We start from the raw sequence: 25,150 nt of genomic DNA, 5'->3' as shown, positions 1-25,150 counted from the left end.
GCTCCCTTTCTCTCCCAAACCTCCTGGACATCGACATTCGAGAACAGGCGAAGCATCCCATTCTGACCGTGAAAGCAGCGCCATGTGAGCAGAGACCGAAGCGAACGCTGGCAACCCCTTTCTCTTATCTATATCTCCAAAGGTTGACTGACGCTTTTCTGAGTGTGATTGCGCAAAAGTCGATTGCGAACCAAAAAAGGCAGCTGCCGCACTTGAACCCTGCATGAGTCCAATTTAGCGAGCAAGCCACACTGCTCTGCCGCCTAAAAAAAGGGGAATTTGAGAGCAAAGTGTTGGTCGGTGCCTCAGCTCACGTCCCGGCCCGCGCGCCGGTTTATTGCGCGAGTTCCTGTTTGGGAACGCGGTCGTCGGCCGCTCGCCCTCTTTTGTCGCCGAGCTTGTCGCTTGAACGACTGCACTGAGCTGATAAAGACGGCGGTCCCCCGGTCTATTAGAAGCAGGTGACGACCTACGAGTGGGCATATCGGAATAGTCAATCAGGCCACCTGACTCTGGTCAAGTGTAAGTATGGCAGGAAAAGCAGGGTCCCGATGTCTGAGCGGCTTTTTAGAGCTCAAATCGTGCATCTTCGTATATGTACAAATTAATAAAATTAAGCCAAATTTGACAAGCTCCTAACGAGGACCGAAATTGAGCCGTCTGTCGACTCATCCGTACGAAATCCTTTCCCCTTCAGAAGCTTTGCAAAAGTCGTTTGGGCCTTGCATGTCATCGACAGCATCTAAAGGCTTCAAGCTTCGTCACAAGATGCGCTCTTGGAGTATTGGATCTGCACACAACGTTTGAACCGACTTCGTCATGTTTGTGCGTATTCGATGGTGGCAACCAAAAACGCCAATCTTCCTTTGAGATGTGGGAAGCAAACTGTTTGGATGAACATCTTACTGAGACAGCAATCGGCTTCGAACTGCCGTGTAGCGCCGGTCCGACCAAGTGCACTACGAGCATCATCGACGTCACCGCCTCCGTAGACGAACCGTTCCGAGGGAGCTCGCGGCGTGATGGGACTCGACAGGCACAAAGAGAAAGTTTCCTGAACGCACAACGGAAAGTTAGGCGCGCCGAAACACGTTTGCCGCTCGCACAGCGAATGGCAAAGAGATGACGGGTAATCCACGAGGGGTCTGAAACACAACGTGGCTTTCGGTTGAACATGCTCGTCGTTTCGCAACGAAGAGAATCGGTGACGACGTCCGGCTGCTCCGGTATGCGCGTATGGCCGTCGCAGAGCTAGGCGGGAGAGTGGAAGATCGGGGGTCAGCACAGGGTCCAAGATCGCGATTTCTCAGCGTCCCCACCCTGACTAAAGTAATCCTCTTCATATCGGAAACGCCTATCTTGTCGCTCACGAGCTGTCGAGTTCTGCACTTGCTCGCACCCAAGTCAGTCTGGACCAGCTAGTCTCGTGGGGGGCGTCATCCTGCAATCTGCCGAGGCTTCGAAAGGTTGATAAGTTCAGGTTGAGTCTTGTACCTTGCGTTGCAGAACCGCGTGAGCAGATGTCAAAAAATGCGAACAGTGCAGTGTGCTCGTCGCTTGTGACTCGGTCCAGTAGCGAGAACTTCGCGAGAATTCTCCAACACCTCCTCCTTGGCCCGTAACCCACAACCTCACTCGCTCCACAATGACCGCCGCTCGGCAATCGTCATTCGTCCAGAACCTGCCCAAGATCGAACTGCATGCCCACCTCAACGGCAGCATCCGGCGCTCGACGCTGATCGACCTCGCCTCTGCGCACCACGTTGACAACGCGTCCAGCGCATTCATCCTGAAGCGCTGGCCCCGCACGCTCAGTGAGGCATTCGATGTTTTCCGTGTGATCCATTCGTGTGTCGTCACGTTGGCCGACGTGGAACGCTTGGCGTACGAGGTGGCACAAGACCTGGAGGGCGATGGGGTGGTGTACGCCGAGATCCGCACCACTCCGAGGGCGATGGAGGGGGAGGGGGGGTTGGAGGAATATGTCGGGGCCGTGTTTGGGGGCTTTGAGCGCTACGCTGCGGAGGGAGGAGCGGTGGTGCTACGGGTGCTGCTGTCGTTCGACCGGGGGAAGCATACCGCTGCGGACGCGGAACGCATCATCGACCTTGCACTCGCTCACCGGCAGCGTGGTGTGGTGGGGATCGACCTTTCGGGCGACCCGACAAAGGGAGACTGGTCGACGTTCCTCCCCGCTCTCAAGCGCGCGCGATCGCTCGGCCTCAAGATCACCCTGCACGCCGGCGAGGTCACCGATAGAGATAGCGAAATGTCCCAAATGCTCGACTTCCACCCAGACAGGTTCGGCCACTGCTGCTTCGTCAGCTCCTCCAACATGCTGCGGTTGAAAGCATCCAACATTCCTATCGAGCTGTGTCTTACCAGCAACCTCCTCTCCAACTCCGTAGCCGCGTTGGAGAACCATCACTTTGGACTCCATTACAGTCCCACCGAGGGCGCCACCATCTGCTGCATCTCGACCGACGACAGCGGGGTGTTTGGCAGCCCGTTGTCCAACGAGTACAGGCTGGTAATGGACGGGTTTGGATTGGACGAGAGGCAGACGTTTGAGCTGGCGAAAAGAACGCTGCGCGCTACATTTCTCGAAAAGCGGGGCGAGACGGAAGAGTCGAAGGATGGCAAGGATTGGCAAAGTATACAGGACAAGTTTGATGCTTTTGAAAAGAGTTGGAGCTGGAATTGAATACTCGCGCAGGGATGGATAGACAGACGTTTCTTCCCCATAGACTGGACTGGATCTCACGAGAGATATTCGCTCAAAGGACGAACGTGACAATGCATCTGTGACTGCTAGTAGTTATCGTATTGACGCTGGAATCGAAAAAGGAACTTCTTTGTAAAATTACATCTCGATGAGGGCGTTGCTCAACGACGAGGCACACGACCGCGCAAAGCCTTCTGCATGGTTCCTGGCGGAGCCTTCGGGCCGGGCTGAGCCTTCTCGCTCGCCTGGTTCCTGATCGTCTCGTCGACGCTCAGGATCAGACAAGCCGCCTCGGCCGCCGACTGCAGCGCATTGATCCTAACCAGGCTCGGCTCCCAAACGAACTTCTCCATCAGATCCGCCGTGTCCTCGGCATCGATGTCAATGCCCTCCCACTGGGCGCCCTGGGCGTGCTTCATGCGCAGGCGGTTGAGCAGATCGGTCGCATCGAAACCGGCATTGTCGGCCAACTGGCGCGGAATGCATTCGAGCGACTTGGCAAAGGCACCGATGATCAGCTGCTGCTTGCCCTGAATCGTACGCGAGTGGTCGCGCAGGAACTTGGAGAGCTCCATCTCGGTCGCTCCTCCACCCGCCACGACGTGCGAGTTCTTGATAGCGCGGCGCACGATCATGATAGCGTCATGCAGACTGCGCTCGACCTCGGCGATAAACTGTTCGGCACCTCCACGTAGGATCAGCGTGCACGTCTTGGCCTGCGGGCACTCCTCGAAGATATTGAATCGCTCGCCACCGATCTGGCGCTCTTCGAACTTGCCGCACGTGCCAAGGTGCTTGTCCGGGTTGATGTCCGAGCAAGTGCTTTGCACCGAACCACCCACAGCCTGCACCACGCGCTTCATGTCGTCCGCGGGCACACGACCCGCACAGAAGATGTCGCGGTCGGCAAAGTACTGTGTCGCCAGATCTCCGATGGGAAGCTTGGAAAGAACAACCTTGGCACCCGTCCTGACGATGGCTTCGAGCTTGTTGAAGATGATCTGCCACTCGGCGTCGACCACGGCCTGGTATTCGGAGACCTCGTTAATGCGCACCTCGGCATTGTCTTTCTCCGCCTTGAGCTCGAGTTCGACGTTGAGACAGAGCACCTTAGGGTTGGTGAAGCTCTTAGGCTGTTGCTCGAATCCGGCGTAGGCAAACGTCTTTTTGAACGCGACGCCGTGTACGAGCAACGAGTCCTGCATACCTCCACCAGGAACCTTCTTCATACCGATCAAGCTCTGGTCCAAATCGTCTTGGTCGAGCGACAGCACGGCGTCGACAACCATCTTGCTGAAAAAGGGACGCTGCGAGACGATCAATTTGGACGACATGCTGGTGCCGGCACACTTGAGCAGCAGGTCGTGGAACGCCTGCTTGTCCGACTTATCGATGGTGACGGCCATGTCCTTGATCTTTTCCACCGCGAGCTGCACCGCCTTCCTGTAGCCCTTGATGATGATATGTGGTGCAACACCTTCCTCGATGAAAGGCTTGGCTTCCTTGAGCATCTCGCCGGCAAGCAGCACAACGGACGTGGTGCCGTCTCCCACCTCGGCATCCTGCGCACGAGCAATGTCAACGAGCGTCTTTGCTGCCGGGTGTACAATGTCGAGAAGCTTCAGGATCGTAGCACCGTCATTGGAAATGGTGGCTTGTCCACGCTCGTTGACGATGAGCTTGTCCATGCCGCGAGGGCCCAATGTCGAGGCGACGCATGATACGATGGAGGTGCAGGCGCCAATATTGTGCAACAGCTGCGATGTGCCTTGTGAGATGTCGGTGTCCTCGCGCAACAGGATAATGGGCGCGTTGGGCATCATACCGCCGAATCTGCCCGCCATGATGAAGTGATGTGAGCGTGAAGAGCCTTGTCGAGCAGCTCTTCCGATGAGATGGTGGTTGAGGTGGTGATGCGAGAGAGACACTCGATTGTTCGTAGCTAGAGCCAGAGAGTCCGAAAGTCCCAATAGGCGAGCAAGAGTCCTCGATAGATCTTTCGACTGTTCCGCTCAGATGCTGCGGGTTCAGGTTGAGGGGATGGTGATGTTTGAGAGTGGAGCGTTGCAACCCTCTTGAGCAGCGGTGTCTGTGTCCTTCGTCTGTCCGTGTTGGTCTTTGCTGCTTCGATTGTGCGCTTTTCTGCTTCTCTCGCCTTCTCGCGCGACTTTTTTCTGAAGGAAATGCTCAGCCAGCCTAGCGCGAAGATCTGCGTTGAGAGTGTGCGTTGTGCGTTTGTGCGTGGTCGAGCGCGCGCTCGTTCATTTCTTCTTGCAGCTTCCAAAGACTGCGAGTTGTCTTTTCGCCTCTCGCACGCGCTCCTTATTTTGGTTCGTGTTCGATCGAAAGAACTTCTGCGCTGGCCTCGACTTAACACCATTCTTTCGAAAACGGCTCTCAGCTCCCCAGCAACCCCTCAAGACGTCAACAAGCACACATTGGCAGCTGTGAAGGTATCATATGTTTCATTAGTATTGCAATCCATCGCACATCACAACGCCCAATCCTCCACCCAGTGATCAGGCATCAACAGTAGCGCCTTATCTATGAACGTCAAGAACCTCGTCCTGTAGTCCGGAGGCGTGATGATCGTCGGCTCGCCTTTGCCCGCTCCACCTAGCAGCGCTGTCTCCTTGACGAAGCTCTCCACCCTCTTATCCCACGTGTACGTCCTGACAAAGTCGATGATCCCCACCACCAGCTGCTTGCTCTTCCGATCGACGCCTACCATGAGCGAGTAGTCCATCACGTTCATGTCGGCCAGGAACAGCGAGTCGTTGTACAGGCTCGCGCGCAGCAGCTTTTTCGAGTGCTCGCGGATGAAGATCGGATTCAGGTGGCTCGTTTCGATCAAGTTCTCGTCCAGCAGCACCTCGCTCTCCTTTCCCGTCTCTTGCACGTATCGATTGCGCGTGCTGCCCTTGAGATCGTACGACCGAATGCCCTCGACGCCGTAGAACAGATTCTCCATCACGAAGCAATCCAGTTTGAGGCTCTTGCCCGTCTGCGGATTGCGGAATCCGATTCGGAAGCAGCCAAAGATCTTGGCCAGTGCCGTCCTCCTCCCTCGCGAGATGCACTGCGACATGTAGGCAAAGTACTGCGGAGCAAATTTGGAGAAGGCGTCCATCTCGAACCGTGACAGCTGTTTGACCACCAGTCGATTGTCGCGCGTCTTGAGGAAAGCAGACCCCGACTTGCCGCCCGAAGAGTCCCACTTGAAGCAGCGCGAGAGCGATTCGACCACCGACACATCGCAGCCACACGTCCTGCGCAGAGCATCAAATTGCTCGGCAAACAGGATCTTGCACCACAACCGCGTACTGCCCGACTCGAACTCGCATCGGAAATGGCGCCCTTCCTTCTTGAGCGTGCTTTCGAGCTCATTGGTCTCCAGGTCGACGATTCCCCATCCATCGGTAGAGCCAGCGATGCTCGCATTACCGGGCATGAAGGTCTCTTCTTTCTCTCTGACTTGCGGTCCCTCATTTCGCATCCCCTTGAGCCGCTCCTTGTACTGCAGCGAGCTGAGCGTGAACGCCACGATCGATGTCGGCTCGTCTTCGCGAAAGATGACGTCCGAGTCCGTAAACACGTGCTCCGAGTTGAGCATCGGGTATTCCAGCGGCACCATCTCGCCCGTGCGGAAGGCCCAGAAACCCGACAGTGTCTTCAGGAAGCTCCTCTCCAGACTGGGCATCGAATCTGAATCCGACGCAAAGCCGCTGCGTAAGTAGGACGGCAGCGTCAGTTGGGTATTATTGCTCGTCGTCGCCAAGGATGACGCAGCAATCGACTGTGCATCCGACTCGAGCTCGCTGGCTGGCGCCGGCGGCGAGATGTTCGTGGCTCGACCCGTCTCTTGGCTGGCAATCGTACAGGCATCGTCTGCTTGCGATGAGGATGTCGCTGCAGCCGTCGCCGCGCTGGCCACGGACGCAGAAAGATCGGCGGCTGCAGTAGCAATACCCTCTGCCAGTGCGAGTCCCTTGCGGGCTTTCAATGTTGAATCTCGTTCCAGGCCTTGATCTTGGGCTGCATTTACATCGGTCGACTTGTCCGTCTGGGCAGCTCCTTTGATCGTCTCGCCTTCTTGCTCTGGCGGGTTATATTTGGCATGCTTCCTAGTCACCTCGGAGCGACTCAATTTCGGCTGCTTTCCATCCGCTCGACTTTGCGATCTGCGACCCGATGGCAAGGCAAGACCCCGCTTGGCACCAAAGCTCGAAGCTTCCTTGTGCATGTCTTCCTCCGAATCGTCTTCGTCATCGTCTTCGCTCTCGTCATCGGCGGCCGACGCCCCATCATCATCTGTATTCTCGACAGCAGAGTCCGGCTCGCTCTCGTCGTCTCGAACGGCCTCTCGCACGCTGCTGAACACCTCAACCCTGGCTCGCGTCACGGCAACAGGACGAGCTCGCTTAGCACGCTGTGCCAGCAGAAGACGATGTTGTCGCTCGCGCTCGCGCTCTGCCTCTTTACTGATACGGTCAAAGTGCTTCGCGATCGTCGACACGCGACTTCGTGTTCCAGGCCCGTGCTCGCTCCTTCGAGCGATAGGCACGCGGCTGCCTGATCCAACGTTTCGACTACTGCTGGCTCCGTCCGATTGATATGCTCCACTTTGACTTCGATTGCCTGGTCCGGCTGACGTCGTCGACGCGTTCACGGCCGCTGCCGCTGCCGCTGCTGCCGCAGACGCAGCCGACCGGCCAATGATGGGACGGGGCCCCGCCTTAAGTCCTTCACCCTTTGGCGGTCGGTAGCTTGAAGGCGGTGGAAGCTGAGCACCCTTGTTTGGCGTTGCTGAGCCACTTCGGCGTCCAACGGTTGCAACCGAAGTGGAGCTATCCGTACGCTTGGCTCTTGGCAGCCGACTCGACCGTCCACCTGCCCCAGGTGTGGCAGAAGGCGAGTTGACACCCGAGTCGTTGCCTTCTTCGAACGTAGCGGAAATCTTGCGGGTCTTGTGCATCTCCTTGGCATGCGGCGACAGCACTTCTTCGGTCTTGCCACGCCGCAAGCTGGGACGTCGCAACGAGCCATTGCCATCAGCGCGAAGGGAAGTGGCGTCGGCTTCGCTGGAGGGAGCGGCTCCAGCACCACCACTACCGCTGGCAGCAGAGGGAGTCCCAGTGGTATACCGCCGTGCATTGTCAAAGCGTCTAGTCACACCCGTTGTCGATCCTGCGAGCTCACCCTCCGTGCACGAGCTTTCGTCCGCCCTAGGAAATCCGACGGTCTCGAACGCGCTCCGAGACTTGGTGTACGTCGGCGAGGACGGCGCGGTGACGGGGTTGGACAAGGCTCGTCGGCTGATCATGGGACGAACTTCGACGGGCGAAAGGTCGGCTGCATCTGTTTCATCGTCAAAGTTGCCGTCGCGATACTTGGCGGAGGAATCTGCTCGTCCGACCTTGTTCAGCTGCATGGGCACCGTCTTGGCGCGGGATACGGCTTCTGGCGCATCGACACCGTTGCCTTTACTCTGGCCTTGGCCCTTGACAGCGGCAAGCTCGCTTGGGGGAGCCAGATTCGGCGGCACCTCGCTCATTGGTGTCTCGACCGTGTGAGTCACGAGATCCGATAGCATTGGCATCACGGACAGATCGGCACCTGCCAGAGTGAGGGCCTCCATGGTCTGAGCACTGACGTTGCTCGCGCCTTTCTCGCCCGCAAAAGTGGTCGACATTTCTGACTCGCGTCCTTTCGGTTTGCCCTCGGGTGCATCGGTTGAGCTCTCGTCGATCTCAGCAGCAGGCGGAAGAGAGCTCGACGTCGTCTCGGAACGTATTGTTGTCTCGGAGGGATCCTTCTCAGAGAAGAGTCGCTTGAGATGCGTAGTGGTAATGCGGCGTATGTCCTTTTCAGACGGAATGCAATTCTTCTCGAACTCGATAAAGTCGACGTCCCACTTTACCACCTTCTCTTGCAGCATCCTCCGCGCCTGATTCAGACACAGCACATCGGTGGCCGGACTGAACTCGTACAGCTCTGCCACGAGCGCCTCCACCTCGCGCCGATCGAGCTCGCATCGACGGATCATCTCAAAGACGATGGCGCGATTCTTTTCGCGATTGACGCCGGCCGCATCCGAACAGGCGTCGTTCCCAAGCGCGCGGATGCGCGCCATGACGCTGTCCCAATACGCCTGGTTCTTGCGTACGAAGGCAGCCGTCTCCTCGTTCTTTATGTTGCACTGCACCTCGGGATCGATGAAGAGCTTGAACTGGGGCATTGTCACTTCGAACAGGTTGTCGACCTCTTCCGAGTGGAATCGTACCGCCATGTTCTGGTAGGCGATATAACGCACCTGGTCTCGGTAGAAGTCGTGCTCGCACAGCTGCGTCTTGCAGTGATCGTGGCGGTAAAAGTAGAGCTCCAGGTACTTGGCAAAGCTGAAGCTCCACGTCTCTGCCGTAACAAGGGCAACGGGCGTGGCGTTCTCGCACACTTTGCAGTAGCTCCAGCTGAGCAGTCGGTTCTCCTCGTTGGGCAGGGGGCACACAAACCTCTCGAGCACCACCTGGATGCGGATGCGGTTGTGGACAAATGTGTTGTAGTGCAGCACATTGTTCTTGCCGCACCCTTTGACTGCGCATCCTTTCGCGCTGTTGGCGGCGAGACGCTCGATGTGTTCGCCTAAAGTTTCGTCGTGCTCGCCATAGAACTCGATCGACGCCAGGTTGGGCCCTTCGCAGGGACGCGGCGTCAGCGTGCAGTAACGCGTAACGATGATCTGAATGCGCTTGTGATTGAATGGCGAGACAGCGTCCGGCTGAATGTCGAGATAGCCTCCCCATTCCATCAGAGATGCTCGGTGCCTTCCGACCGTGATGGCAAACTCGGACTCCCTGGCGATCTGGGACGGCGCTTTGAGCAGCGAAAAGAGATCAAAGGCGGGCAGGGACTCCTGCTTGATCGTGTTGAGCAGAGAGGTGGAGCCCGCCTCGATTGTGGCTGATGAGCCCTGACTCGCCCGCGAAAGGACCGAGCCGGGCGCAGGCGAAGGGTGTCGCGTTGGCACCTCCGAAACGGGAGCAGAGACGGATCTGTTGATCGATATGTCCGCAGAATCCAAGTTGGCGAGGCTGTCGGAAGCAACAGCTGTTGACGTATCCGCTGCCGCTGCCGCATGGCTCGCCTCTTTCATTCGAGTATGAACGGGCGATGACGGCCGAGGCGTGGGCGTAGTCGTGTTCGGGCCGCTGACCAACGGACTGGCGGTCTCGATCATAATGGTGGCATCGCTGCCATCTCGGCGCTGAAGAGGCGGAGGAACTGGCCTGGTCTGCCCTGTCTCACCGGCCTCAGAGTCTGGCTGCTCCGCGGCAGCAGGATCGGAGTCGGGCTGTGGCGTGATGGCACGTGGCGGCGACAGCGCTGCATCCGAGCTGCTCTCTTCGCCTTCTTCGACAATGGTGTCATGCGTGCGCATGCCTGGCGTCTCGTACTTGGGAGTGATATCGCCATCAGAGGGCGACTCGACTGGATTCGCCACGTCACCCGTTGCTCTTGCCGGCGAGAGAAGTGAAGCTCCGCTTGACTGCGACGTAGCAGCAAGCACTGGTGAAGTAGGAGTATCGCCGTTGACCCTGCCATCAACCACAGCTTCATCCGGAAGCTCTGTGATGGAAGCCGGCGGTGTGGCAGCTCTGTCTTGCAGCCGACCCTCATCCTTTAAGATCCTCTGCAGTTCTTCGGCTTCTTGGTGGGCGAGCAGCTCCATGAGTCTGTCGTTGACGCGCTTGAGCTGCAGGATGGTGTAAGGAGCTGGAATCTGGATACAAACCGACGAAGTAATGAGCGTCGTCTCGTAGATGTTGAGGGCTCGCAAGATCCGAGCACGCGACTGCAGCACGAACGTCTTACTATCGCTGATGCGTCCGAGCTGGCTGGACGGTTCGTCGCCCGTCTCGATGTCGTTGCCTTCGAGCAGCCGCCTGAGCTCGTCGGCGGCGGTATTGGAGGTGCATTCTTCGACGGTGCCGCATGGATGCGATCCGTTCAGCAGGCTGCTGTCCGAGTAGATGGTCTCCATCGCAGCACCTTCGTCGGCCATGACATGGCCCTCCAGACGCAGGTTGTAGGCAACGAATATCATCATGTTCAAGATCTTTTTGACACGGCTGAGCTTGACGCCGTCCGCTCCGCGCAAGATGATTGTACAGCCGAGTTGCTTGGGCGTACCCTCAAATCGCATGAAGCTCTTCCTCCACTCTGGTCGTGACGCATGCTGGAAGGTCTCGACGTTAAAATAGCGACATCGGCCGATGCGTGGATCGAGAGCGAGACGATCAATCGACGTAATGATGTCAGCCTGGGTGCACCGACTGATGGCGCGGATTGCGTCCGCTTTGACACTCCATACGACAACGATGCCTTCCTTCTCGAGCAGCTCAAGCGCCGTGCGTGAGACCGCCTTTTCGACGACGACAATCTGCGGTCGTAACGCGATGATGCGCGCAACGAGGATACGAATGAACTCGTGCTCTTGTGCCATGAGCGGCTCGAGCGACATGAACTGGTTCGGTCCACGATGATAGTCGAGCGGGAATCGGATGACAATGATCCGAGCGTTGGTCAGGGGGATGAGGGCCGCCATGCGCTTGGTGGCTACGTGCTTGGTGCACACGTAGCCATCCACGTACTCAGAATCGTCCGGCTTGCCGCCGGGGATGCGCTTGATCTTGACGAATTCGCGAATGTCGCGGCTCTGGTCGTCGCGAGCATCGGGCTTGACGCGTGAGACGGTGGTGAGCACGAACGGCAACAGGACGTCGCACCACTTGCGAACATTATGGATGCCAGACTGGGCGAGCGTCTGCTCCATCATCTTGCGCAGATGCTCCAAGGCGCGGTGGGTGATGGACGCCTCCAAAAGCGCCGGTGTAATGCCTTCAGCGCAGATACGGAGCTCGCGATAGAACTCGGGAATCTCGTTGTGAACGTGTGCGGGATCTTCATCTTCTTCGCGCTGTTGCTGCGGCGGCGACGGCTGGGGCACAGGCGGGATAGGAGACTCGACGCGACCGTTTCCGTGAAAGTGGGATCGGATCAATATGCTGGCCTGGGCAGGGTCAAGAGATGCAATGGTGCGAAGGGAGCGCATGCGCGATCGGGTGACGGGACGCGTTGTCTCGCTCACCAGACGGAGACGTGGATAGTCGGAAGTCGATTGGATCGCAGAGGGCAGATCATGTTCAGATGCAGGTAAGAAGGGAAATGCCACCGACATGGAGCTGTCCTTGGCCTTGGCAGAAGTCGATGCTGCACCTTTGACCGTGTCGGGAGGGCTTGTCGGCGGGGATGTTGCGCCGTGTCCATCTGCGCTCGGCGTTGGAGTACGAGAGGTGTGGTGGGCAGACCCGTTGACAAGGGTCGGGTCGAGCTGAGACGGGGCCGCTTCATCATCTTCCGGGTCAGGACGCGCTGGCGCTAACTCCTCCTCGTCCATACCTTTGCGAAAGGGCGCGACGGGCGGAGCGTCGGCTTTCTTCTTCCTTGCGCGCTCATCTCGATCGCCGTTTAGATCATTTTGCAACTCTGCCGCAGCCCTCGAATCTGGATCACTAAACCCAAAGGCAGCGGACATGCTCGCATGCATGCCTAAGCTGCTGAATGCCGACGGATTAGCCGAAGCGCTGGCGAAGAGATGGTTGGCAGCAAACTGGGCCTGAGGACTTCGCACCTGCGCCTCTAGTGGAGCCGAAATCATATCCTTGTCTGGCTGAACGCGGTTGGGATTCTTGCTGGCGCGTTGTGTGACAAGATTGAGCTTGTTGTGACGCTGATTCTCGAGCTCGTGTCGATCGTACTCCTCGAGCATGCGTTTGCAAAAGTTGCAGGCGCGGATCATGCCTTCAAGTTTGAAGCGCTTACCCTTGAGGACGTGAGCTGCACACCGGCCGCAGAAGATCTGGCCGCAAATGCGGCAGTGATGCTTGCGACGGAAGGAGGTGAAAACGGAGAGACACTCGCGACACTCTTTAGCATTCTCGTCGGCCATCCAGAACTTGCGGCTGAGCCCTTCGCCTCTCATGCGGCGTACGATGGCGTCCGCACTGGTCTGAAGACCGATCTGAGCCTCGGAGCGGTTATGAAGGTTGTCTTCGATGGTGTCGCTTCGATAGAGTCGTGTGGAGCTGCTGCGGACCGATCTTGTGTCGTCAGCGAGGATGTCTTTCGAGAGAGGAAAGCCCGGGATGGCGGACCAGCCGTGCTTGGCAAGGTGGGAGCGATCAATGGCGCCGTCGATGCTGCCGCGCAGCATGTACAGCGTGTCGCGGGACGAGTCTGGATCCATGTCGCCGTCATCGGCTATGACGGACTCACGGTCCTCGGTGTAGCTTCCGGCAACACTAGCAATGTGAGAACGAGCGTGGATGGCTGTGGCCGGAGATGTAAATGTGACAGCAGGCGCAGGTGCAACGCTACGGAGCTTGAGCGGCAGCGCGAGGGAGGAGGGTGCGCCGGCTCCAGCCAAGAGGCTCGACGCAGAGCGCGAAGTGGCTATCGAAGTCGAACTGTGAGATGGATGCAGGCCTCGATCTCGACTTGGCCTTACAGCGCTGCGGTTTGGGCTGACTGCATCAGCTCGAGATCTAGAAGGCCCTGCTTCCGTGGGGCCAGAGCGGTTGACAGGAGAGGTGATGCGCTGGTTGGACAATTGGCTGCTCTCGGGGTATTCGTCGATGTTGCTGAGCCCGCGTGAGGGATGCGCCATTGAGGCTTTTCTATGCTGCGGCATCGACGCGAGTCGATTCGCAGCAAAGTTGGAGTACTGCGACGTGACATGGCTGGAGGTGGACGCAAAGGGCTGGGAGGCTTCGACTGAGGGTGATTGGTGTGCTTGGCGGCTGGATGACCTTGTAGAGTAAGATCCTGAGCTTTTTCGAGATGCTGGGGCTGTATCTGCAGCATCATTTCCGGGAGTGTGTGGCGAGTCGATGTCGACAGCAAGGCCGCCTGCAAGCGCGGACTTGACGCGATTGAAGAGGTTGCCAAGTGCAAATGAAGTCTCTTGTGTGTCTTGGGTGTCGTCGAGGAACCCAAACGAGGTAAAACCTTCCTCGGGGGAGGTGTTTGGCGGCATCGGAGTGCGATGCTCTGTCACTGTCGACATGGTCAGCGGCTGTATCGTGGCGTATCGAGAGGACTATGTCGTTGCGTGAGGGGGTGGAGAGCCGCAATTGGTGCACAATGCCAGCTCGGATAGCACAGCTACGAAGCTGTCCTCTGCATCGTCGCACTGTGGAGCTTTATGTCTCTCTGTCTTTCGTTGCAGCTTGTGAGCTGTGCGGTGCGGTGTCAATAGACTGCCGGTTGAGTCAAGATGGTGGTCGAGCTTGAGGAAGATGGCTCAGGGTCCGGGCGCGAAGAGGCTGGCTGCTGCGCACGCAGGCATGCCAAAAAAGTGTGAGTGATGCATACGTGTGAGCGAGAGCTGCAGCCAATTTCGCGTTTGGACCCTGAACTCTCGCTTTCTCGCACGCACGACAGCTCGATTCTTGTATGTTCTCTTTGGCGATCTGACAAAGTTGAGCACAAAAAATGCATGAAGCCTGCGCTGGAACACCGACCATCTCTGAACTCCTGTGGGCCTTTTACTTATCTGCTGTTGGATGTAGCAGTTTCGACCGAACTTCGGAGAACTCCTCCTAGTGCTTTTCTTCTGAGCGGCAGCAAGCGTAGAAGCTAATTGGCTTTTGCTGCTGTAAGAATACAGGTTGTGAAATTCAAGACAGAAAAGGAGGACGCAAAAAGAAAGCCGATTGAGACCAACATCGGGTTCACGTCCAGGTCACACCCCGATCGGTCCGGCTTCCCCTTGATCCCGGTGCGAGAGCCGGTGTTTGTGACAACGTCAAACCCATGCCGTCCATCAGCTGACACCTCGCTACCACCCTGTAGGCGAGCGAAGGGGGAAGGAGAAGCATTGTTCAGTCACGAGGCAAGGCATAACTGTCCCTGTCTATGCAACATGTCACTTGCTGTAGCGCGCTTGATCGGCTTGGCGGAAAAGCAGGCCGTCGTTCCAGACCGAGCTTCTATCGAGAACGGCCCGGCGTGTCTACGTCACTACTCGTCCTACATCGAGCGTACCATGAGCGGTTTCAAGCTCAGTCGGCATCCGCTTGGCGAACGACTGAGATACCGAAGGGGGGATGTTCTACAGAGAAAAGGCATCGACGTCATGGTGTTGATGGAGCACCACGTTTGCGGGGAAGGTTCCGAACCAACACATCAACACCAACACACACGTACACGTCCCGGAAGAGCGCGTCATTGTCACTCGTGCGAGCCAGCTGCAGCAGACAGCCGTGGAAGCCATTGTATGCAGCTGCTGTGGATGCCACCTGAAGTCTACCGCTGCACAGCTTACCACGATCTGCAACGCAAGGATGTTTGCTGACAACTTGATCAGCCCCTTGCACAAAGTGAAAAGAAAGCCCCTGTTTCGTTGTTCGGCGTTGAGAGCGGCTCTTTTCAGCAGACCGCGGCGGCGGCAGCAGCAACAGCAGCAGCAGCGGCGCAGCCGCACATAAATTACAGTAAAGGCAGCACGGCGCACTTTTCCAAGTCCACTAATTTTGTTTTTTGTGAAAAAAGAATATGCGTGTTTCTTCTTTTTTCTCAAGGTTGCTGCACAAACCTCTCAAGCCTGGCAGAAAGTCTCGTCCAGCTACTCGACCCCAGCACCGCTGTCGGTCTGCTCCGCCCGGTGGATGATCAGCAGCAGCCAACAGACCCTGTGCTCAAAGGCTGAAGTACTGAAAGGGAGACCGTTGATGACACTGTTCTAAGAGCAACCAACTACTTTGATCGCCAAGATCAGAGCGGTGTTGATCGACATTGCCTTGGTTCATATTCAGTCAAAGTCGTGTCTTGTCTCATGCCAGGTCATGCCACCTTTGAAGGGTAAGCGTTCGCATTGCCCAGTTTGCGTTCGGTGGTGGTCATGGGTCGACGACGGTCGACTGTCGACGGCGGTGACGGTTTGTTGTTGTTTCTTCGTTCCGATTGATCGACACAAATCTAAAAAATCAAGAAAAGAAGCGGAGGCAAAAGCGCGGCTCGAACGCTGAAGACTTGGAACCCAACCCAGTGCTTGACTGAGTGGATGTTGATCTTTTGCATTTGACTGGTCTAGTGCTACCTGTCCCCTCGTTTGGATTGGATCTCCGCACGTCTTGAGCGGATCTTCTTTGCATTGACCAAAGCAACACAAGCCTCTCTGCTTTCCCATCAGCCTGCTGCGGTTCCAGACTCCGCACAGCTGGATTCTTCTTTCTCAACACCCTCGTTTTTGTGCCCGTGCTAGGTGTTGTCCCCCCGTATCCCTCCTCCCGCCACTGTCGATCCTGTCAATGTTCGCTTGTTCTGCACTCCCCTTTGCGTGCTGAAAGCCTGTCTTAGACCTATTGGAAGCGGCTGCCTGTGCTCCTCGCAAGCCATCGTTCCCGTTCGCCGTGTTGTTCCTGGCAATCCAGTCTCCGCGCGCATCGGATGCTGCCGTTGGTACCCCTCTGCTTCTCTCGAACTTTGCTGCAGTCGATCGTCCTACGGTCCTCCACAGGGCTTGTGCAAGAGATCGGACGACGGAAAAGGCTCTCCCATTAGGAGCGCTCTGCTTCTACGCCTTGTCTTGTACCCTTACCATATTGTCGACGCCTCCGTGCTTCTATTGCTTCCCCAGCTGTCGTTTGCTACCATCCTTTCTATTTCATCCTCCATCCCTTCTCCATCGACTCCCACCTCTTCCTCTAATCACCACCATCCTCTCTTCCACCGTTGCACCCCAGTTCATCTCTCGACGACAGAGGTCTTTGCGCTGAAACAGCCGCCACACTCTCTTTATTTGTTTGCACCGGCTCGATCAACAAACTTCATTTAGTCTCACTCCGCGCAACCAGCACCTTTCCCGGACAACCTTAACGTTCTTTTGACACCCACCACCATGCCATCTTCACTCACTCAGAAGCTGTGCGTAGCGCTCGCGCTCGTATCTGCCGCCATTGGCGCGCTCGCCGAAGACGCACACCACCACGATACACACTATGTGCGCAGTCTCAAGCACTCGCGCCGCGCACACGTCGAAGCACGCAACGACGACGACGAGGCCGGCCCCTCGTCGCTGTCCAAGCGCGGTCCGTCGTACTCCGGACGAGCGACGTACTACGCTGCCGGACTGGGAGCTTGTGGCAACTACAACTCGGGCAGCGACTTTATCGTGGCGCTCAATGCGGCACAGTACGGCAACATGGGGCAGCGCTCTTCGTGGTGCGGCAAGACGATTGCGATCACGTACAACGGGAACACGCAGTATGCGACTGTGCAGGATGCGTGTCCGTCGTGTCCGTACGGAGGGTTGGATATGAGCGAGGGGCTCTTCAAGGCGTTTGCGAACACCGATGTCGGCGTGTTCCAGATGTCCTGGACGGCCGCCGATGGATCGGGGGGTGGTAACAACAACCAGTGGACGAGCAAGACTTCGAGCACGCCCGCTTGGACGCCCAAGCCGACGCCGACGAGCACTTGGACTCCGCCGCCGTCGAGCACTTGGACCCCCGCGCCCACCTCGACTTCCGCCCGCTCCTCGTCGTCCTCTTCGTCGTCGGCGTCCTCTTCGAGCGCGTCGAGCGCGTCCTCGTCGTCTGCCTCCTCCGCTTCGTCCGCATCAGCAGCCGCGTCCACGTCCAACTCGCCGGCGGCAAACAACCTCGACAGCTTTGCCCTGATCTACCAGGGTTTGAATCAGATGGCCGTTGCCGCTGCAAGCTAAGGCAAGGAAGCCGCCCAATTGTGTTTCTTTGCCTTTCGTCTTGTTACGGGTTTCGTTCTCTATTATCCTCATCGCATCTTGCTCACAGCTGTTCTAGTAGTGTCTCTGCTCTGTACTGCTTCCTACATTTCCAGTTCCAGCACCTGTAGCCCTCATACATATGCATACATACAGTCGCCTGTTGACCCAGCGCAGACTTCATCGCTCTTTTCTCTCTCTCTCTCTCTCTCTCTCTCTCTCGTGTGTTCGTCTAATGCAACCTTGTTGGCTTCTCAATCCTCAAACAGTCTTTTGTCGCCTGTCATTCGTATGAAGCTGAGCATAACAGCCCACTTAGGAAGGGTGTTTGGCAGTTCCAATCGGTGCCACACTACAAGTACAAGAATTGCTAGAAAGGCCGGCTCATTCGTCATCCAGTTGTCCATCCAACTCTTCCGCTAGATCGTCGAGGAACGAATCGCCACCATCGTCGTCGTCGTCGTCCTCCTCGTCTTCATCCACAGCAGGCGCATCGGAACGGTGTTTCTTGCTCGTATCCGCATCATCCGCCTCATCTGCACGCGCGCGTTTTCGACTGCCTACATCGCTGCTCAATGCGCCTTCATCGTCAACATCCGGCAAATCCGTGTCGGCGGCAAGCATCGATGGCGAAGGGGAAGGACTGTTGCTCGCCGTGGTGGCCGAGTCGAGATACGCGTCGACCTCGTCAGCCGCTGCGCCCCAGTCCATGTCGTTGAGCTCGCTTTCGAAGAGCGTTTCGCCCTCCTCGTCCGCTTTCTCTGCAGAGTCACTGATTGCTGCTATGGCCACTTCTGCCGTAGTGCTTTCGCCGTTGCTCTGGGCTTCAGCTTTAGCATCTTTGACCGTGGCTGCTTCCGCTGCAGCGGTAGCCGACGCCAGCGTGTTCTCCGAAGCCGAAATTCGATACAGCGCCTCGTCCTGCCTGGACCACCGCGACGCCGAGACGTGGAACCAGCTTGGCCAGACCACCTCCAACCTGCCACTTTCCCCTTGGCTACCCTTCTGCGCCAACCTCAGAGCCTGATGCACCTTGGCCGTCCCGGGTCTCGCGGCGACGACGTGCGTCGTGACGCCTGCTTCGATCTCGGACGATGGCGTGGCGCCAAACTCCCTAGCCATGGCCCACAGGTCCGACTTCTCAACATCGTGGCCGAAGGGGATCATGCTTGAGAAAACGATGGTGCAGCCTTTGAGCACGTCTGCTTTCTTGCTTCCGATGAGGTCGACGACAGACGGCTTTTGAACGGTCGGGTCGGATGCGGCTTGTGGTTTGGGGTGCGCTTGCATGGCATCGTACTTGGCGTACCACTGGGTGTGCAGGTCGTCGAGGATGGACTGGACGCGGTCGAGTTCGTTGTCGTCGTCGACGAGCACGGCGTGCGAGCGATGTGGCGGCAGAGGCGGAGGAGGTGGTGGCAAAGGCGGAAGATTCGCAGCACTGCTGCTGCTGCCAAGTGCAGACTCTGGCTTGTCCTCTGGCGCTGGCGCTGCTTGGCTGCTGTCACTACCCGGTTCACCAGGAGGGGTCTCGCTGCCATCACTGCTGGTGCTGTCCAAACCCGTCACCTGAGCACCCACGCCTTCGCCACTGCCATTGGGCGTAGCAGTCCCCGACCGCGACGCGCCATTGCTATGCTTTCCCAGCTTCTCATCCAACGCTTCTTGCATCTTGGCCAGTGGTCTCGCTTCTCGCTGTTCAGCAAGCTTGCTTTGCAATTTTTCCGTTTGCGCTGCAAAATGCTCCGCAGCTTGACGAACCGCTTGCAGTTCCTCCTCTGTGCGTCCTTCTGCTGCCGCCTTCTGCACTGCTTCTTCAACAACATTCTCGGGTGTAGTAGCTGGAATGCTGCTGCCGTTGCTTGGACCTGCATCCGAGCCAGATGAGGATGCTGATGAAGAGACAGCATCCGTCGCCTCGTCAGGCTTGGAGGCTAACGTCGACGCGACCGTCTCTGGCAACGTACCGGGTGGTGGTGGTGGAGAGGGCAAGAAAGTCGCGTTGATATCACCGATACCGACAAAGAACTCGTAAGGCAGCACGGGTAGCAGGTTGGGACTGCGGCTCCAGACGTCTTCTCGGTCGTCGATGATGACGACCATGCTGTGGTCGACGGGGAAGAGCCTGCTGAGGCTCTTGCGTACGAGACTACCGTTCTCGTCTCTGGACAAGATTCGGTTGCCAAAGATGGACGCGTCCGGGTCGATGAGTTTGCACACGCAATTGGCGTACGACCTCGTACCCATAGTATAGACGTGCAGCTGGTACTTCTCCGAAAGCTGTTTCAGCACCTTCGGTACGCCGGGACGTGGTTTGACATAGTACCAACACGCTCTCGACGCCCTCAATGCTGCGGCAGAATCCTTGGGCGCCGACTCGTCGTCTTCGTCCTTGATCTCTTCACCATCGATTCCCAGGCGGAATCTGCCGACAGACTTGAGCGCTTCGTAGTTGGGATTGGACTCGTCGCGCATCCATTCGCCTACGGTTGGATCGACGGTGGCATGAATGACAGTCTGATCGAGATCGACGATGAGGGCGAGTTTGCGTTGCGAGAGCAGGTGGTTGGTGGACTCGGAGTCGAGACGTTGCGCTTCCTCGGCAGATACTTTGACGGCGGCGCTCGAGTGCATGACGGAGAGCGAGGCAGACTCTTCCGAATCGGCGTCGACAGGCTGGCCGCAAACGGCGCACATGCCAAAGAGCTGCACCGGGTGCTTGCACTCTTCGGCTGCTTGCGACATGGTTGCTGCGCCTTCGAGGTGAGTGGTTGAATGCAAGAGTTGGACCTCGAGGATGGGTGGGCCGGAAGGTTACGACCGGCGGCGACGAGATAGGGCTTCGTCTGTACAAATGTAGGGTGCGAGTCGGTAAGACATGAGACCTGAAAGCGATGGGGCTTGTACGTGGCAGAGACACGAGCGATGCGACGGCGACTGGAACCAGAAGGACGCCTTTGGTCCCCAAGTTTAGGCGGCCCTCGCCGTTGCCAGGTTGGATATGGAGGACGTCGTTGATGAGCGTGAGGCTCAGTGTGTCGCGCTGTGGGATGAGCTAGCTGATCGTCAGAGCCAGGCACCGACTAAGATGCGGGGAAGAGGCGTCTGTGCGCTGTTCGCTGTTCGCTGTGGCTGCGGCTGCGGCTGCGTCGGACAATTTTCTGAGCCGTTTCTTTTTTTCGAGTCGTTTTTGTGACGGTTGTATATATGCCAATTCAACGCGTGTGCCGCTCGACTGCGTGTGAATGGCAAAAAAAGAGAGAACAGAGCCAAAAAGCAGTGCGAGTCGTGTGGCAGAGACGTCTTCTCTCAGTCAGCCAGCCCGCCCGCCCGTCGCGTGGACTTCTCTGTGTGGTCGAGCCACTTTCGCTCCCTTTCTTTTTTGCAAGTCCACTGAGGAAAATGTTACATCGAACAAGTGGAGGCTTCATTTTTCTTCTTCTCCGAAGAACTCGCAACGCTCGGCCTTGTCTTCCTTTCTATCACTCTATAAAGCAATACCTGCCACAGCAAATAGAATGGTCAAGAAAGCGTCCAAGGCGCAAAAGGCAAAACTGCGCAGGTCGGGTGGCAGTGCCGAAGACGGCGAGGTATCTCGAGATGGTCGAGGCGGTCGAGGCCGAGGACGTGGTCGCGGAGGCGCTGCTGGCGGAGGAGGCAAAATCGGGAGGTCAGGCTTGCTTCCACCAGATCAACAGGCTGCCTTCGAGTCACGCAGACGCACCGTCCAGCTGGAAGAGTCCGCCTTCTCCAAGCTCTCTCCACCTGTGCTCGAGCGTCTCAACATCTTGGCCTCCTATGCAGACTTACGACGACCGATCCCTGATGAGCTTGCGAGGTTCGACTATTCGAGGTTCGGCAGGGCCAGAGCGGAGAATCACCAGCGCCTCGTTGACCTGGATCAGAGCAAGAAGGAGGAGCGTGACTTGCATCCGCTCGCGGGCTGGCTTCAAGGAGGATCCAAACTGGTGAAGAGTCAAGTCCAGGACGACGGCTCGACGGATGGTGTCAGCGACGATGAAGTGGATGAGTCAGCAGATCCAGGTATCAACGGAATCGAGGAAACCGGAGAACTTCGTCTGCCCAAACGACCCAAGTGGCGCTCAGATATGGACACCAAAACCATTCTTGCGCAAGAAGAGGAAGTCTTCCGGCAATGGCTCCGCAAAACCGACGCCGTCGTCGAGCGCGCCTTCTTCACCTCATCGCCCCTCTTCGCCGGCCTTACCTCACACACTCGCTCCGAGGACAAAGCAGCTTTCGCATCTTCATCGACAGCCACAGCTATGGGCGGAAGTCGAATGGTTTCTTCCCTTGCATCCCGCGACAGCATCACTCAGCTTCTCCACCACCGCCCCTCGCCGGGCACCTCGGTCATCGGCAGCCTGTACGAACGCAACATCGAAGTCTACCGTCAGCTCTGGCGCGTCTGCGAGCGAAGTGATCTCGTCTGCGTTCTCGCTGATGCGCGATGCCCTCTCCTACACCTACCGCCCAGCCTCATCGGCTTTTTGGAACGGTACATGCGGCTCAAGGTCATCATTGTCCTCACAAAAGCTGATATTGTGCCGAAAGACATTGTCGATGCATGGAAAGTGTACCTCAAGAGACTGTATCCGAAGTGGGAGGTGGTGGCGACGGAGAGCTATGCAAAGCTCGAGCGGATGGAAGGGCAAGGATCGCGAACGAGGTTTGCGCCGTACTTGTCGCCGCATTCGAGACGAGATCTGTTTGCGGCGCTGCGCAAGGCGCATACAGATCTCATCACTCCGCCTCAAGTGGTGCAGGGCGATGCGAGTAAGATGAAGGAATGGCTTCCGCCGTGTGCGATCGATACAGACTGGGAGGGCGTAGAGCGGCGAGTGCAGCTCCATACCGAGGGATTCGGGGGTAAGGACGCCGACGCCCTCAACAGCGCCAATCAGGATAGCGAGGCAAGCGCTAAGGATGTCGAAGCAAACACGGACAAAGACAGCAAGAGCGGCAAGGAAACCCGCTCGCACCTTCCTTACCTAACCATCGGCCTCATCGGCCAGCCCAACGTCGGCAAGTCGAGCCTGCTCAACGCTCTGTTCGGCTCCAAAGTCGTCCGCGCCTCCAAAACGCCTGGAAAAACGAAGCATTTCCAAACACACTTTCTCATCCCGCTCTCCGCCTCTACTGCCACCTCCACGACGAACAGCGACCAGCCAAAGGCCGTGGGAGAAGAATCCCACCGCGGCCAGATCCGCCTCTGCGACTCGCCCGGCCTCGTCTTCCCAAGCCTGATCGGCATGGAGATGCAGGTCATGGGTGCGATCCTCGCCATCTCGCAGGTGCAGGCCATTACCTCGTGCATCCGGTTTGTCGCCGAACACATTGCGCTGGAAAAGGTGCTGAAGCTCGAGTATCCCCCGGACGACGATGGGGTGGATGGGCAAGGGGACGAGGAGGAGGAGGTGTGGACGGGGGTCAAGATTCTGGAGGCGGTGGCTAGGCGGTACACGTACAAGACGGCCAAGGCGAATCGATGGGATGTGAACCGGACGGGGAATCTGGTCATGCGTGCTGTGGCCGAGGGGCGGATCAAGTGGGCTTTCCGCCCGCCGTCTGGCCCGAACGACGGCGCCAGTATGGGCACGGGGATCTGGATCCCTGAGTCGGATGCAGCCCAGAAACCTACCTCGGAAGCGGACGTGCTTACAGCGCCCAAACCCGACGACGAGGACGAACACGAACACGATCAAGAAGATGCCGAGGACAAAAAGAGCGAAACGGATGACGATGAGGCGATTGCCAGAAAGGTCAGATTCGACTTTGGCGCTGTGCAGAGCGACGAGGAGGAGGAGGAGGAGGAGGATGAAGAGGGAGGACCGTTGGGCGGGTCCACCAACTCGATGTTCAGCGCTCTCGCAGTCGAAGATGGCGACGATGGCGATGAGGACGACGAGGACGATGAAGAGGAAGAAGAGGAAGAAGACGATTAGAAGGCTTGTTCTCCATCTCAATCCTGCTGCTAGTTCTTCGCAGCTGGTAATACAGCCAATCAGCATAACACTCTACGCAATGAGATACCCCCACACCATATTAACACCAGCGGTTTTTAAAGATATGACTCCTTTCTTGGTCGCGGCGGTGGTGAGCACTTCCGAACAGGCGGTTGCCATCCGCGCTGTCGCTATCTCTTTGCCGAAATCACGCCGTTTAGAAGACGCACGTTCTTCGGCAAAATTGAAAAAAACAGGTCCCTCTGACCAAAAAAAATGGCGTGCGTTTGCGCAGCCGCTTGGCTTGTGCGTGTTTGACGTTTCTTCTCATCCCTCCTTGCTCCCGTCTTTCCTGCCGATACCATACACCGACACCGTCGCAACAGCGTATGCTCCATCGCCTTTCCACCACCCTACTGGAACAACAACAACACCGCTTTGTCTCGCTTCGAACACGCAACCGCAGAATGAGTGTGCCCGTGATCAGCTCTTGGGATGGGCCGGCGATCCGAATCGGCGTCATCGGCGGTTCGGGGCTGTACAAGCTCGACTCGATCTCGCCCGTCGCCGAGATCAACGTCAACACGCCCTGGGGTGCGCCGTCGTCGCCGATCACGATTGCGAAGACAGCAAAGGGCAACCACGTGGCGTTCCTGGCGCGGCACGGACGCAACCATGCGATCCTGCCGAGCAACGTGCCCAACCTGGCCAACATTGCGGCGCTCAAGCACTTGGGTGTCAAAGCGATCCTGGCCTTTTCGGCGGTCGGCTCGCTGCGAGAGGAGATTGCGCCCAAGGACTTTGTCATCCCGAGCCAGATCATCGACCGCACCAAGGGCGTGCGCAGGGCGAGCTACTTTGGCTTTGGCGACGAGGAGAGCGTCGTTGCTCACGCCGGGTTCGGCGATCCGTTCTGCGAGGTTCTGCGTCCGCTGGTCTACCAGACGGTCAAACAGACGCTGGCCGAGCACTCGCCGCAGGTCAAGGTGCACGAGGCCAAGACAGTCGTCTGCATGGAGGGCCCACAGTTCAGCACGCGAGCCGAGAGCCTGATGTACAGGGCCTGGGGCGGCGACATCATCAACATGTCTGTCTTGCCCGAAGCCAAACTGGCGCGCGAGGCCGAGGTGGCATATGTGCTGATTGCCACCGCTACCGACTACGACGCTTGGAGACCCTCTTCCGCCGCTGTCAACGTCGCAGAGGTGCTGGAGAGCCTCAAGGCTAATGTCGAGGCCAGCAATGCCATCACTACCACCCTGTTGGACACCATCTACCCCGAGGTCGTCGACGACGAATCCAGCAAGAGCATCAAGGCCATCAAGGACTCGATGAGGTTCAGCATCATGACCAGGCCCGAGTTCATCCCGGAAAAGGCAAAGGACAACCTGAGGTTCTTGCACCCTTGGTTCGCTCGCAACTAACATAAGACGCAAGCAACATGGCTGTTCGACGCGTTCATCAACTGATCCGGCTGCAAACACGACGCTCGGAAGCAAGACTTCCACGTCAACCCTTTACACAGAGCCTCCTTCCTAAGTTATACACACACAAGGTCACACTCAAGCCGTTCAGCTAGATTAATTTCACGTTCACGATTGCAAGACAACAAAAAACGCGCGCTCGCTCGTGCTCGTGTGATGCAGGTACCTCTCT

The 25,150-nt window shown here is 57.5% G+C and overlaps 7 protein-coding genes across 7 annotated transcripts; 4 read left to right on the top strand and 3 right to left on the bottom strand.

Annotated features, from left to right (window-relative positions):
* Positions 1-1,645: 1,645 nt before the first annotated feature.
* Positions 1,646-2,704, top strand: EX895_000810 (uncharacterized protein; the record flags this gene model as incomplete). The annotated part of the gene is made up of 1 exon (XM_029881411.1): positions 1,646-2,704. One exon carries the CDS (start codon positions 1,646-1,648, stop codon positions 2,702-2,704), a length of 1,059 nt encoding a protein of 352 aa, XP_029742797.1.
* A 182-nt stretch (positions 2,705-2,886) lies between these two features.
* EX895_000809 (uncharacterized protein) lies at positions 2,887-4,569 on the bottom strand (the record flags this gene model as incomplete). The annotated part of the gene is made up of 1 exon (XM_029881410.1): positions 2,887-4,569. The coding sequence occupies one exon, from the start codon at positions 4,567-4,569 to the stop codon at positions 2,887-2,889; it is 1,683 nt and encodes a 560-aa protein (XP_029742796.1).
* A 647-nt stretch (positions 4,570-5,216) lies between these two features.
* On the bottom strand, positions 5,217-13,850 carry EX895_000808 (uncharacterized protein; the record flags this gene model as incomplete). Its single annotated transcript, XM_029881409.1, has 1 exon — positions 5,217-13,850. The coding sequence occupies one exon, from the start codon at positions 13,848-13,850 to the stop codon at positions 5,217-5,219; it is 8,634 nt and encodes a 2,877-aa protein (XP_029742795.1).
* A 2,835-nt stretch (positions 13,851-16,685) lies between these two features.
* EX895_000807 (uncharacterized protein) lies at positions 16,686-17,510 on the top strand (the record flags this gene model as incomplete). Its single annotated transcript, XM_029881408.1, has 1 exon — positions 16,686-17,510. One exon carries the CDS (start codon positions 16,686-16,688, stop codon positions 17,508-17,510), a length of 825 nt encoding a protein of 274 aa, XP_029742794.1.
* Positions 17,511-17,912: 402 nt separating this feature from the next.
* On the bottom strand, positions 17,913-20,273 carry EX895_000806 (uncharacterized protein; the record flags this gene model as incomplete). Its single annotated transcript, XM_029881407.1, has 1 exon — positions 17,913-20,273. The coding sequence occupies one exon, from the start codon at positions 20,271-20,273 to the stop codon at positions 17,913-17,915; it is 2,361 nt and encodes a 786-aa protein (XP_029742793.1).
* A 773-nt stretch (positions 20,274-21,046) lies between these two features.
* Positions 21,047-23,494, top strand: EX895_000805 (uncharacterized protein; the record flags this gene model as incomplete). Its single annotated transcript, XM_029881406.1, has 1 exon — positions 21,047-23,494. One exon carries the CDS (start codon positions 21,047-21,049, stop codon positions 23,492-23,494), a length of 2,448 nt encoding a protein of 815 aa, XP_029742792.1.
* Positions 23,495-23,883: 389 nt separating this feature from the next.
* On the top strand, positions 23,884-24,918 carry EX895_000804 (uncharacterized protein; the record flags this gene model as incomplete). The annotated part of the gene is made up of 1 exon (XM_029881405.1): positions 23,884-24,918. The coding sequence occupies one exon, from the start codon at positions 23,884-23,886 to the stop codon at positions 24,916-24,918; it is 1,035 nt and encodes a 344-aa protein (XP_029742791.1).
* Between the last annotated feature and the right edge of the window lie 232 nt (positions 24,919-25,150).

The sequence above is a fragment of the Sporisorium graminicola genome, chromosome SGRAM_1 (genome assembly GCF_005498985.1).
Source record: "Sporisorium graminicola strain CBS 10092 chromosome SGRAM_1, whole genome shotgun sequence".
Taxonomy (NCBI): Eukaryota; Fungi; Basidiomycota; class Ustilaginomycetes; order Ustilaginales; family Ustilaginaceae; genus Sporisorium; species Sporisorium graminicola.
The sequence above is the reverse complement of the archived record's forward strand: the minus strand, read 5'-3'. Positions and strand labels throughout refer to the sequence as shown.